Source organism: Lepidochelys kempii, chromosome 2 (assembly GCF_965140265.1).
Source record: "Lepidochelys kempii isolate rLepKem1 chromosome 2, rLepKem1.hap2, whole genome shotgun sequence".
Lineage (NCBI taxonomy): Eukaryota > Metazoa > Chordata > Testudines > Cheloniidae > Lepidochelys > Lepidochelys kempii.
In genome coordinates, this window is record NC_133257.1 from 112,832,352 (window position 1) to 112,846,199 (window position 13,848).

General features: G+C 38.6%; 2 protein-coding genes across 8 annotated transcripts in view; one reads left to right on the forward strand and one right to left on the reverse strand.

The window, feature by feature from the left end:
- Positions 1 to 8,400, forward strand: part of FAM8A1 (family with sequence similarity 8 member A1) — a 26,077-nt gene extending 17,677 nt beyond the window's left edge. The window contains exon 5 of the mRNA XM_073332000.1: positions 357 to 8,400. Coding sequence (XP_073188101.1) covers positions 357 to 501 — 145 coding nt within the window. The 3' untranslated portion in view covers positions 502 to 8,400. The remainder of the gene's footprint in view (positions 1 to 356) is intronic.
- NUP153 (nucleoporin 153) overlaps positions 6,889 to 13,848 on the reverse strand; it is a 62,679-nt gene continuing 55,719 nt past the window's right edge. For 6 of the 7 annotated variants that reach the window (XM_073331994.1, XM_073331999.1, XM_073331998.1 and 3 more), the window contains 4 exons: positions 13,454 to 13,825; positions 11,636 to 11,914; positions 8,953 to 9,100; positions 6,889 to 8,264 (listed from right to left, as the gene is read on the reverse strand). In XM_073331994.1, the coding sequence (XP_073188095.1) occupies positions 8,180 to 8,264; positions 8,953 to 9,100; positions 11,636 to 11,914; positions 13,454 to 13,825 (884 nt within the window). In that variant the 3' untranslated portion in view covers positions 6,889 to 8,179. Of the gene's footprint in view, positions 9,101 to 11,635; positions 11,915 to 13,453; positions 13,826 to 13,848 lie in introns of all 7 variants that reach the window. The other variant, XM_073331997.1, reaches the window with a different exon arrangement.

Consider the following 13,848-nt stretch of genomic DNA (forward strand, 5'->3'; position numbering starts at 1 on the left):
GAGCATGAGCTTTCGTGAGCTACAGCTCACTTCATCGGATGCATAATAGTCTCTAAGGTGCCACAAGTACTCCTTTTCACTTCATCGGATGCATACTATGGAAACTGCCACAAGTACTCCCTCTCTTTGGCAGTGAGACTTATCAGACAGAATCCTGCAGTGACCCAAGAATCATGTACTAACTATCTAATCACGTAAACAGAAAGGCATATTTTAGCTTTGCATGTTAAAATACTTGATTTCTAAATCCATATGATTCACTTTGTGCTGTATAACTTTAAGGTACTGGATCAGTGGCAAAACTACTCTGGGCAGGGACTGAAAATTAAAACAAGCCGATTTCCTTCTCATTCTAGGTCTACAATACGAGCCTTGATCAAGAATTTTTCTATTGCTTCCTTTTTTCCTGCATTCATTACGCTGCTATTTTTTCAGCATAATAGAACAGCCTATGACATTGTAGCAGGAACTATTGTGGTAAGAAGAAATGGAGTCAGATGATACCAAAAGAAGCCCAGATTACCAAACTTTTTTTAACTCCTAAAAAACAAAGTAAAGAAGACCATCAGTATTGCTTGCCCAAACTAACTGGAGACAGATTCGGACGTTAAACAATGAGTCATTCCAGTATGGTGGCAATGATTATCTTGGAAGTATTGATTTTTCTTAAATGCCAAAGAGGTTTCAGAGAAATAGTACCTATTCAATTTGGGAAGTATTAACATTAGATTGACGGGAAGGAAACTGCTTATATTTATCCATAAAGGACAGTATCTCTCAGTCTCCAGAAGGGAGATGCCTGGAAATATTGCCATCTTAAGAAGTACTAGTTCTACAACTTGATTATTTTATGGCAAAAATAAGCTGGAGAATGTAGTTGTCGTCTATGTTGATGTTTACAAAACACATTACAGAAACTGTCCCTTAGAGGGGATTGCAGTGTTTCTTTGGGGGATGGAGGCAAAAATATAGCTAATGTTTCCATTAAACCGATGCATTGTGCCGTGGTTGGGTATTATCAACCCCTAAAAGGCTTAGTGAACTCCTTCACTTCAAGAATTGTATTTCTTTACCACTTTTTAAATGTCTTATCGAAACATGTATTGTGGCAGGTTTTTTGCATGATTGTGTTAAGCATTAAGTCACTTACTATTTATGTCTGTCCTAATGAAGAGGTAAATTAAGTTACTACTACTTTGTGGGAAGAATAAGTTACTGTGGTATTTGTGAATTAGGTTTGTGTAAATAACTTCAGAGCTATAAAATTAACATGGTTACAAACAAAAGGTGAAAATGGTTGCTTCTGTTTGTAGGGGAAGGAAAGTTTTTACTTCCCTCAAATTGTTGCAGATAGACTATGTAAACTGATAGATGGAGTTTATATGTAGCATGTAGAAATATCAACCAGAACACAAATTATGGCTAACTGTATAGATAAGTTCAAAAATTGGTTTTCACTTTATATTTTAAAATTCTGCCTAGTCACTGCTATATGCAAATAACTTGGATCCTACTGATGAATAAAGAAGCCTAATATTTTGCATGATTACATAGCTTTGTTAACATTTATGTTTATTCATGTAATATTGACTGGGAAAGAGCTTCTGAAGAACAATGCCAACTTTTTGTTAAAAGCTTAAGTGTGTTTTTTTTTTTAATAAATTGGAATTCCCCATTACTGTCTGTAGTTGGCTTAGGACTAAATATTGACAAGTGGTTGCAGCAGTTACTCTTGACTGTCATCTACTTTGTGCAAGAGGGTGTTGTGGGAGGGTATTTGAAAATGTGCAATTTAAACATAGAACAAGCATTTGTACTGTTAATGAAATAATTTAGGAAGGTGAGTGCCACTATCAACTTTCATAATAGTTCAGCATTTTAACGATTATTTGGTGTATCGTTAGGGCTAAGTATTGAAGTGTTCCTGGGGGAGTGTTCTGATCTAAGGAAGCATAAAGCTGTACTAATTTTCACTACTGTGGTGTTTAATCTGCTTTTTGGTTACTACTTGCAAAAGGTTGAATTGTCTGCTTTACAGAGATGTGTATATTCATTTGCATGATTAGATTCCCCCGCTCCCCCATCCCAGAGTCAGCTCACTGCTTCTTGTAAACTTTGTCTCCACTTACACATTGTAATTTTTAAGTCTTGCCTAGAAACCGCCAATTTCTTAAACTGCAGAGCTACTGTTTATAATCTGAACCTCAGCTAATACTCATTCCTAGAACTGATGAAGTCGATGAACACTGAGTTCAGCCACAGTACAAATACAACCATATTCTACTTTCCTTTCTGGTTTCACTGTGTGATAGGGCAGCAGGTTTCACCAGCACATTGTGTGTGGTGTCCCCCTCCCCTCCCCGTCCCTTACTAAGCAGTTCCTGTTCTGCACATGCTGTAAGCAGAACTATTTGGCTACAATACTAGCATGAATAGGTTAGATGACAGAAAGCTGGGAGATGAATCTACACCACAACCTTGAATAGCTGAGTTAGTCATACTAGTATAATTAAAGGGTTTTGGGAGAATGACAGTAACAGTGAATATGAACTACTGCTAGATAGAGATGACTGGCTAACTCTGCTTAAGCCATTGCTTTTCAGTACAGATATGGCAGGGGAGGGCAAACTACAGCCTGTGGGCTGGATCCGGCCTGCAGGATTGCCAGCCCCATGATGCAGCGGGGCTAAGGCATCCTCCTAGCCTGCCCTGGCCCTGCGATGCTCCCAGAAGCGGCTGGCACCACATCCCTGTGGCCCCTTGGAGGGGCGCTCTGTGTGCTGCCCTCACCTGCAGGTACTGCCCCCTGCAACTCCCATTGGCCAGGAATGGGGAACTGCACCTAATGGGAGCTTTGGGAGTGGTACGCACAGGCCTGAGCCCCCTGCCTTGAGCCCCCAACCCTCTGGCCTGATCCCCTTTCTGTGCCCCAACCCAACATTCATTGCCCTGCATATAATTTCCCCAGGCAGATGTGGCCCTCAGGCCAAAAATTTTGCCCATCCCTGAGATATGGGTGGCTATTTGGCTTGATGGGCAACCTTCTGCTTGTATCTAAAGTCAGGACACTGACCAAACCTGTCTCATCTGGAGACCCAGATTCCAAACCTAGACCCATCATCAATTAGACATCTTTTTTTTTTGTATTAAAAGAGTGCCCCTGCCCCAAATTATGATGGCACTGTACAAACAGTCCAATGAGCCCTGTCCAAAGAAATTACAGTTGAAGAAAAGATTTAAAAAGTAGTGGGTTTATTTTACACTGTAGTCATTGCAAACAACTGGAGCTAGGCTTGCTATTTTAGGGAAGAAATCATTAGCATTAAAAGGAGCCACCTTTGCAAGGTGTATTTTGCACATACTTTTCCTTCAAAAATAAGTGTACAGTTTTAATAAATTTAACAGTAAATAGTGTAGTTAAGGTAAAATATCATTCCACTGGCTAGACAGAATATAACTTCCCATTTAATCCTTATTCACTAAGGCTGTAATGTCTAACACCCCAAACTCTTGGGGGAATGTCTTATAGGTGTGGCTCAAGCTTAATTGTACCAGCATAAAATTGTTCTAATGATGTATGGGTCTTCTCCCTGAAGACATGCATTTTTGAACTCTTAAGATTAGTCCTAACCAACACCCAAATCAGATTTCTGAAAGGCTCATAGCATTCTAAACAGGAATCTAGTTTCTGCTATATAAATGAATTCATTCTCTGTATCACAAAAGGCTGCATGTTACCTTATCAGTTGCCTATAGATGATACTTTGTGTTGTCTGTTGCACCATAGTGAGGCTGTACTAGAGCAAAACTTCAGAGATTGTAGAATCAAGAAAAAAACTTGACATCTCATGTTAAGGTTCTGCTCTTAAGTGCTCAAGATGTCAATCAGATGACCAGATTTATGGTGAATTGCTGCAGTTAACTGTTTACTTCCTCTTGTTTATATATTTAATCTTATCTCAAATAAAAGTCTGTTTCTACAAAGTACTTGAATTCAAATGTCACTGCCTCTGGCTTAAGTCTGTTTCTCACACTCAAATAGGTGCTTGCCGTCACTGTTTTGTTTGGAACTGGTCAGGGTATTCAGTCGTCTGATACTTCAAAGACAATTTATACCATTCAGTTCCTCAATAAAAATCTAAGCCCTGAAGTGTCCTTTTATATGAAGAGTGACATTACCACAAACATTTGAGTTTTGAAATTAATTCCTTTGAATTATCAGCACTTGGTCATAGCTTGCTGTCATTCATAAAGTTAATCTACAGCTGTTTGCCTATTTACAATGTAAGCTTTAAGAATTCACTTCTAAATTAACAGTAGACTATAAATTAAATGTGACCAAGTTATGCTATACTTATCACAAAACTGGATCGTTCAGCTGTGCTTGTGGAAAATGAATGGCTTGTCAGTTGTGCTTTTTGCCAGTCTGACTGTAGGCTGGTCTGTATAAAATACAAGTACCCTTTTGTATTCCTACTTCAGCTAAAGCATTAGGTATGAAAGATGCAAGGTAAAGATAGAGACAGGGAAAAAGGACAAGCTAATCATGGACTGAAGTGTGTCTCCTCTTTTGGAGAAGTGTTGTATTGTTGAGGAGTGATTAAGATCAGCCTAGATATTAAAATTCAGAGGTCTGTGAAGGAGACTACCTAAAGGTGGGAGGTTGAAACGTTCTCTTTGCAAGAAGAATGTTCTGCTTCAGTCTTTAGGCATATTTCAGAAGAAATTACCTGGTAGGAGTGTGTGCTTTGCTTTATAACAAAGTTAACTCAGATGCAGAATCCTTGCAGCAATGGGAAGAGTTGCAGCTCTGGAAGTTGCTAATACTATTGCTGGAGAGTTGCCACCAGTTGACATTTTTTCCTGTAGAGCATCAGTAGCTCTTCACTGTAAGTATGGCTTGGCTAGGATAAAAGGGATGTTTATTTTAAAGGTTTAGCTAACACTTCAGGCATACTGTAGGAACTGCTACAATTTCCTTCCTTCCTGTGTGGAGGCCATTTTCTGCCCACAGTGGGAGAGGGTGAAAATAATTCCTTGGTAACTTTCAGGGCTTATCTTTACTGAAGTGTTAACTCAACATATAACTTGTGTTGCCTTAACCCACCTCCTGTCCATATACAAATCTTAAGTTTGAATTAGGTGCTTTAAACCTGAGCGAGTTCGCCCATCATCTGCTACAAACTGAAGCTCAGGTTAGGCCAGATCAAAAAAAGCCCCTCAAATACATGCACTTATACCAGCAAAACAGTGTTATTGCTAGTATAATCTCTTTCTCTCATGGGAGGCCAGGGATGTGGGAAACACCCCAGCTGCTGGTTTTGGTTATACCAGTAAAAGTGTCCACAGTAGGAGAGCTTTGCCAATGTGGTATGCTGACACAGCTATTCCAGCAAAGCCTTCCAAATGTAGACCTGGCTTTAATAAAGTAGGGAGACCTTGCAGCTCATCTAATCATTTTGTGCAGCCAGTCACTTGAGTTTAGCTAATGTGTGGCAACAGCAGTGTACAGAGAGTGAACCCTTGAAACAGGTAATTACTGTTTGCAAAGGTGATCAGTACAGTAAGCTGAAGGGGTAGCTCCCCACTTCACTCCGTTTAAATCTGCCCCTATCACATGTACAGCTCCACTTAGGGGAGCCCTACTGGAAACAGACTAGCATACTTTTTATTAAGTCTTCTGAGGTTGCTTAGAGCAATGGAGCTAGGTGAGACTACTACAGACTTTGTTAAAAAATACCTCCACCTTGTCTCCACTAGGGTTTTACAGCAAGATAGAAGTCTGTCAAACCCTCCATTTTGGAAATGAAGAGAAACTTGAGGTTCCAGCACAGTCAAGCTACTGAAATTAAGCAGCTAAGAGTATGACAAATTCCCCATTTTCAGAGGTGACTAGCACATTTAACTACAAAGCTGTTTCAAAATATAATTTGATGTGTGATTGACCATAAATATCTTAGCTATCAAAACACCTCACTTTTAAAATTTTTAGTACTAGTTTGCTTTGGTAATTCTAATAGGCTAGAACATTATGTTCAATGCTTAAGTGAGGAGTCTTCCTCGGAGTAGGCTTTGGATTTGTCTACAGCAGAGAAGTTTGAAGTGTTAACCACCTGTAGCTCCTCAGCACACGTAACATAACTTAAATTATTAACACAGTAGAATGGATATCTGGGTTCCAGCCAATCCATGTTTCTGAACATCCAGTTGGATAAACCTCTGGACCACCTTCACAGTAACAATCGGCGGTAGCTTGTTTCCACAGGGAAATGGATGTTTTTGTCAAGACACCCTTAGTTCCAGGAATGCCTCCTTACTTATGTAATCCTCCCACTAGTCTGTTTCTGGACTGTGAACAATATTGGCAAGTACAGATTGTTAAATTCTGGCAGCAGAAGTGGCTGTCTGACCATTCCCCAGCGAGCTCTGAGATCAGCTTGTCTTCCACCAGCTCACTGCAAGAAATACTTACTGCTGCCTTAGAAGTTTTAATCAGTACAGTGGAAGCCACCATACCAGATGACCTGGTGGTAGGGATTTTAGGATTTTTCCCTAAAATTATTCTAGGTTCAGAGGCTTTCTAACATCCTCACTAGAGTCTCACAGACCACCATCCCTTCCTATTTGCAATCACTTAAGAGCCCTGTGACAATTACATAGAAGAATACTAGGAAAATATTTAACAGCTGGAACAAGGACAAGGAGCCAGGCCTATGTAACCAAGTCACCAGCAAGTGCTTTGCAGTTTGAGATGCTCTGGGCCTCACCTCAGTCCCATATGCTACAGCTCTCTGAATGCCTTGACTTTTTGGTTGGTTTTCAGTGCTGTTGAAATCCACGCAGCAGCAATTTTAATTAAATCAAGTAAAATACGAGTACAGGCAAATATTATGGTTATGTGCATTTATTTTGATTTTTAAAAGTATGTAAATGTATATGCAAATTAGGTACAGCCCTCAGGCTCTAGGTAAGTAACCAGTTACAGCCCCTCTGGGTTGAGAAGTTTAAACATCCCCTCGTTTCGAGGATCCATTAAATCACAGAGCACACATTTATACCAATCTCCGTATTTCTGTTAAAAGCAGAAACGTTGCAGAGAGGTATGACCTCTATTCTGGTGGACACAATGCTTCATCTTACAGATAGGTTTCAATGTGAGTTAAAACTACCACAGACAATATTTCATAATTTTTATTGATGGCATTTATCCCATGGTTTAACATGTTAATTATACTGTAATAAACATGGCTTTAATATTAAACTTTTCCTTATTATCCAAAGTCACCACAGTCCATTTCTGTAAATATAAAAATATATACTTAATACTTTGTACAATACTGGTTTTTGGTCCAAACAAAAATGGATCAGAAAAGCCAATAAACTCACTTTAAGAATTCCCAATTTTATTTAAAGATTTTTCCAAATGGATTTAGGCAACTTTGAATAATGGGATTTACATAATAAAATCTGAGACAATACTAAACAAAAATTGCCATAACACAAAATTAAAATTTCAAGTTCACAGATCTGTTATGCCAAAAAAGAGAAACAAAATTGTATTTACACTTTTTCATAATAAAATAACAAAAAGGCGAGACAGGTGATAAAGAGCCGTAAGAATGAAAATATAGAAATAGCATATAATTATTAAATGGAGAACTACAGATCTAACAAGTCCTTAGCAGGGACCATCCTTTAATCAGTCTTCCTCTATCAGAAAATTTTAGTGCACAATACACCCAACTCACTCACTTCACACATACACCAGCACAAACTCAGCATAGAAATCATTCATTATCAACATTCTCTACTCTATACAGAATCCCTTCACTGATATAATTACAAGTTTGAGGCGTCAGTAAACGCAAATGAACGCACACAGTGGTGCAGATGAAGAGGTATTATACAAAGCTATTTGCTGTGCAGGCTATCGTCATGTCTATAGCCAGACCATGCCAAGTCTGAATAAAGAAATTACTGGATTCTAAAATAGTTTTGCTTGAGAACTTTCCTGTTGCCAACTCTACCTCTTACCAGAAAAACTAAATGGGGAAAAAGACAGCAGAGTTTTGAATTTCTTTAGGCAGATCTGACTTCAGCTAAACCCAGCATGAGGTACAATCCAATAAGTGCAGGGCACCAGCTGTTGTGAAAATTGCTGTCTAATAACGACTGACAATTATTTTCTACGTCTAACTGCAGTCTTTATCTTCCGCCCAGAAACTGAAGATCCAGAAGCAGAGAACACATTTTTCCCGTTAGACCTGTCAAAAGAATTCAGAAGTAGTCAAAAGTCTAGCATGCTGCCACTGCAAATCTCAGGATCTTTCTGGAATAATTTAAAATCATCATATGTATTCTGACAGCAATTAGCTAGGCCCAAACTTCATAAAATCCACAGCAAGAGAAGGATTCCAGAAACAAAACAAACACCCACATTTACTGTATTACACACAGAACAAAATGAATAAGTTGCTGGCTTTAAAGTAGATGCAAGGTCTGAAAACATGAAAGGCAGCCTAATTTTCATGCCTCACTTGAGACACTTCAAAAAGTACAGGAGGACTTGTGGCACCTCAGAGACTAACCAATTTATTTGAGCATAAGCTTTCGTGAGCTACAGCTCACTTCACAGCTGCTACTCTGAAACCTTTAAAAAGTACTTGATCTTCAGAGGATGGATGCTCAACATCTGAAAACGGGGCCCCTTTAAGATGATGACTGACTAGTCGTTTTGGGTGCCAAATCTGGCACTTTTAACATAATTCAGTCTAAGTATTTATATGGAGCTCATTGTTCATGTGAACACCTAAAGTAATCATGTAAATGAAGACTGATTTGGGAGTTGGAAGCTGCACATACTTAACTCTAACAGCTATAATTCCTATGAATTAGGATCCTTATTCCTCCCCACCACCATCACCCTTTTAGTCACTTAAAAGATATTCTTACCCCATTGCAAATGATGGAGTCGGGTTAAATGGAAATCCTGAAGAGCCAGAAGGCTGGGTTGGTGGTGCTGGTGCACCAAAATTAAATACTCCTGGGTTATTACTTGTGAAGCTGAAATTATTACTACTTCCGAACTGGAATACAGCACCTAAAAAAGACAAAGTCTATGTTTAACTCCCCCATCCGATGCAAAAAAAAAAAACCAACAACAAAAAAACCACGATTCTTCCCCTTTGCCATTCTATCATATAAGTTTGTGTCACAACAAGACTACAGGCTTCCCTAAAGCAGTGATACCAAAGTCGCTATTGCTAAAACCTACACTAAAAGTATTCACTCATTTAAGTGGGGCAACTTCATGGAGGACTGGGACTTTTAAGCCAACATCTACTGCAGCATTGCTGATTCAGATACAAGGTGATGGCCCTGTGAGTGCAGCAACTTTTAATATGTGCAGCAGGTTTATTAAAGTCATTTAGGGTACGTGACAGTCAATTCCTCTTTATTCTGGATATTTGTGCATTTCAGATTATGTGCCTTTAGAAGTCAGAATAATTCATTATAAAAGCAGGGCATGTGGCATATTTTGAATGGTCTGAACATTTTTAGGAAGCCTTTTGAAAAGCACATTGAGGAGCTATACTTAAAATATATTTATAATCACAGGCAATGCCTCCCACAGGTTGGATTTATGCATAATACTTGGAGTGGTTTACAATTTATCTGGTCATTCATAAATCAAAATACATACTATAAAGTTTTCTGAACCAAGAATTGTATTCAAGTATTGTTTATTATCAAACAAAAGAGTTTCAACATATTCACACAGGCTTTCAGTGAGAGGACGCAGTTACAGACAGAGGCTCCAGAACAGAACCCTTCTAGGTAAGGCAAGGCAAGGCACCTCGCTCTTATTAACCAAGTACTTCTTTGCAACTTACATTTTTCAATACTAAAGTCACAACTCTGTGATTTCAACTTCAAGGGACACTCCCAGGGCTTACACACAAATTTTGGTGCTGTTAAAAAAAAGTGTTACTGAACCTAAGTTAAGATTTTTTAAAAAGTGGGTCCCTAAAGTCAGTCTCTTAAATCTATAGGAGAGCTTCTAAAATTTAGGCTATTTAGCTAGGTGCCTAAGTATAAAATAAAATAATGTTCATTTTCATTCTTATTGTATTTTTTTATTTTGAAGCGTAAACGTTGTACAAAACCATTAATGCAAAACCATTAAAACCGGGAGGCAGACTCCAGGGTAGGTGTACTGCCTGAAACAAAAGGTAGGCAATTTTTAAAAATTGCTGAAGGTAGTTTAGATTTCAAGTTAATCATTAAACCCCAGACTTACGATGAGGACTACACCCACTGCAGGACTAGGGCCTGACTATTTCAATCTGAACAGTTTATTTGGATTTGAACGTTCCCTTGCAGTGTTTACAACCCAGCCCTGTGTTACAGGACAAACAAAATCCATTAAAAAATGAAACTGACTACTGTACTTTCACTGTCCAAACTGAGTGAAATGCAAAAAATACATAAATCTAACTTTCTTTTCAATTTTTCTATTAAGAATGAGTCATAACATTTAAGGGTATTATCGTGCCCTTTTAAAACTGTTTCCCTATTTTCTGTTACAGCAGTAACCTTATAGCTACAAGCCTAGCTGTAAATAAAGTCTCACTTTACAGTTGAGTGTGTGGTTTTGATATTTAAGCAAACATTTTATACTGTGCTAAGAAGTTTATAAATTCACCACCCTGAAAGCTCAACAACAGTCCATATGTTCGTCTAACACCTAATGCAAGGAGTTAGGCACTACCACAATATAAACGTTAAATAATCTGTGCAGACCAGGTAATCAGACAGACACTGATCTCTAAATGCCACCAGATCAAGGGAGGGCTGACTAAGTCTTTCAAATGAATAGAAATAAAGTGTCGATATTGTTGCTAGGCATAACTGATTACTGACCTGTATTATTTGCTTATTTTCCTAGATGATGTTTGTAATTTCTATAGAATTACTGCATGCACCCCTAGTCAGTGAATAAAGCTCCCACAAAGACAAGGAAGCTGGGAAATTGTTCCTTTTAATAAAAAATATGCATTCTATTCTGAGAAAATACTACTTAAGCTACCATAATCAAAATAATAAACTACAGTGACAGAGGAGGATCCTCATGAATGCAGGGCCTTGTCCAGGCTTAGAGTATATTCATCTTCAAGTCACATTGCCTTCAACCTCGTGGTGTGAGTTTCATATATTTTTATACTGTGTTTTTCTAACATTTGTTAATTTTAACACTAACATTCTTGAAAGAGAACAAATCTTAATTTCACCCTAATGAATTTTGTGGGGAAGTTTCTGATGAAGGTGGGGGGTACCATCTGACCTCTACGAATGATGCAAATTACTGAATAATTCTGTTAATGGACATTACATGTTATAGTAATCAGATTCTGTTTCTTATCTGTAATAAAGTGTTTAATATGCACTGTGTTTGAGAAAGGAGATTAAAAAATAAAACAATTTATTCCTTAAAAGTTGTAGTGTTTTACCAAAAGTTGGCATGAAATCCCACGTAGCCTTATTACTTACTGAACAGTTAAGGAGAGTTCTTTCTAGAAACAAACCTACATCTTGAGACCAAAATAAATGTCAGACATGAAGGGCTTGCACTCACTGGAATTAGGTGTTGTACTGGAGCCAAAACCAGGCTGTTGGCTTGCTTGCTGTCCAAACACAGGAGGCTGACTACTGCTTGACACAGACCCGAAGGCTGGAGGTGCAGGCTGAGAGCCAGCTGAAAATAATGAAGTTGATGATAATGATCCAAAGGTTGGAGCATTTGGCTGGCTGGCACCTTGACTTTGACCAAATGTTGGTGTCTGGCTGGCACCAAATGCTGGACCAGCAGCAGGTGCTGAAGACCCAGAGCCAAACACAAATGAAGAGGAAGAACCTAGAAAAGCAAGGAAGCAGAACAGAAACTTAAGTATTGCATATAACTGACATACAGTAATAACTGAACACACAGGGAAAACATCTGCCAAGTGTCACTATTTCAATGACTTTTCATTTCGTCTAAAGACATTTCAGGCAGCAATTACACAACAGAGGAAAAGAGCATGGTCTACTGCACTATAACTTAGAATCAAGGAAAACAGATTTGTTTAATTGCACATACAATTTTGGATTTCTGCATTAGAAATAATAGTCAATTAATGTGTCATTTTTGCCTCAGATTCAGTGCGATTTATTCAAAGTGACAACCTGGTTTGCTGGCAAAGAAGCCATAATTCAGAGTTAGGATATTATTTGTTCTTAAAAAATGTGGAATTCTTCATATGGCAATTCCAGGTCCAAACTCTGAACTGCTGCTTCTGGCACAAGGAGTTCCTGAACTTAACTTCTCGGGTTATGAGGGTTGGAGACAACCAAATTTAAATTCTGCTTCTTAATAGAAAGAATAACGAAATAAATTTTACTTAAATCACTGGGTGGTTTGAGCCTGTACCTCTGAGTTTAACTTAAACTCATGCCAAATTAGATGACACATTTTAGGATTTTAGACTCTAATCTCTAATTTGTTTGAATCAGTGGGAGATAAACAGGATCACTGTTCTTAACCCATTAACCTGGAAGAAACAAATCTGATCTTAAATGAACCGGTCATAGTAGCAGCAGCAAATGCATGAGTGTTGTGCTTAAACACTGCACTAATGAAGAAGGCTGCACTAAGGTAAAGAAGTCAAGAATTCTGTGCTTAAAAATACTAATGACATTTGAGGATTTTCACATGTGGAAGGTAGAGTGGGAAGGTAAATAAATGACCATTTTCACTGAGAAGCCTGAGGGCTGTCAAGTTGATCTGAGCTGCAGAGGAGGCAAATTGAGAACCAAGGGCTCAGCAACGTAACTATGACAGCAACAATATTGTGGCAACAAATGGACCCAGACCATTTAGTGAGGGCTTTAACTTTTCCAAGAGGTTGTTTGGTTTTTTTTAATCTCTTCACGTTTTAAAGAATTGGGAAGTTAGGCTGGATTTTCAAAAACTGGTTCTGGTACAGCAATATTCCATAACTTCAATCAAATTTCTCTACGGTTTCCATATTGGAAGTAGAACTCTAGTTATATGAACTGAAAACCAAATACAGAGGTTATGTGGTGTATAAAACAACGACTGTGACACTTTGCTCTGAAACTATTTCTAATACTTATGCCTTTTTCCAATAGGAATGCCTTATGACTTTTCCTAAAAATTTCTGTGACAAAGTCCTTGAGATTTATTGATGAAAAATACTAAGAGCTAGGATTTTTTTTTCATAACAAGGTAGCCCCACTAATGACTGTGACTCCTTTGTTGTACAAAGACTACTGAATAGCCCTGTACACAGCCCATGTATTCTCCACAGTAAAATGCTGATGGAAATAAAATTGTGTTGGTCCTTCATCTACCCACAACAGTGAAATTACCAGCACTAAATTGTATACATACCTGTAGAACTTGATGTGGTTGTGGCCCCAAAGTTGAAACCAGAGGTTGCAGTATTGTTACTGCTTGTTCCTGAACCAAAGAGAAATGACCCAACAGCTGCACCTGTGCTGGAGGATGTGGTTGCTGGTTTGTTTTCTTGAGAGAACCCAAATGACTGAGGGGCACTGGATTCAGCAGCATTGCCAAATGCAGAACTGCTCACAGTGTTGCTGGCCTGTCCAAACAAAAAGGCAGCGGCAACTGGTGGAGGATTTGAGGCAGAGGAGGAGCTGCTGCCAAACACACTACTGCTGTTAGCTGAAGTGCTTGGTATGGCTGTGCTGGAGGAACCAGAGCTCAAGAAACCAAAGGCTGGCTTTGCTGCCCCTTGATCTGAAAAGAAGGAAAGCAATTAT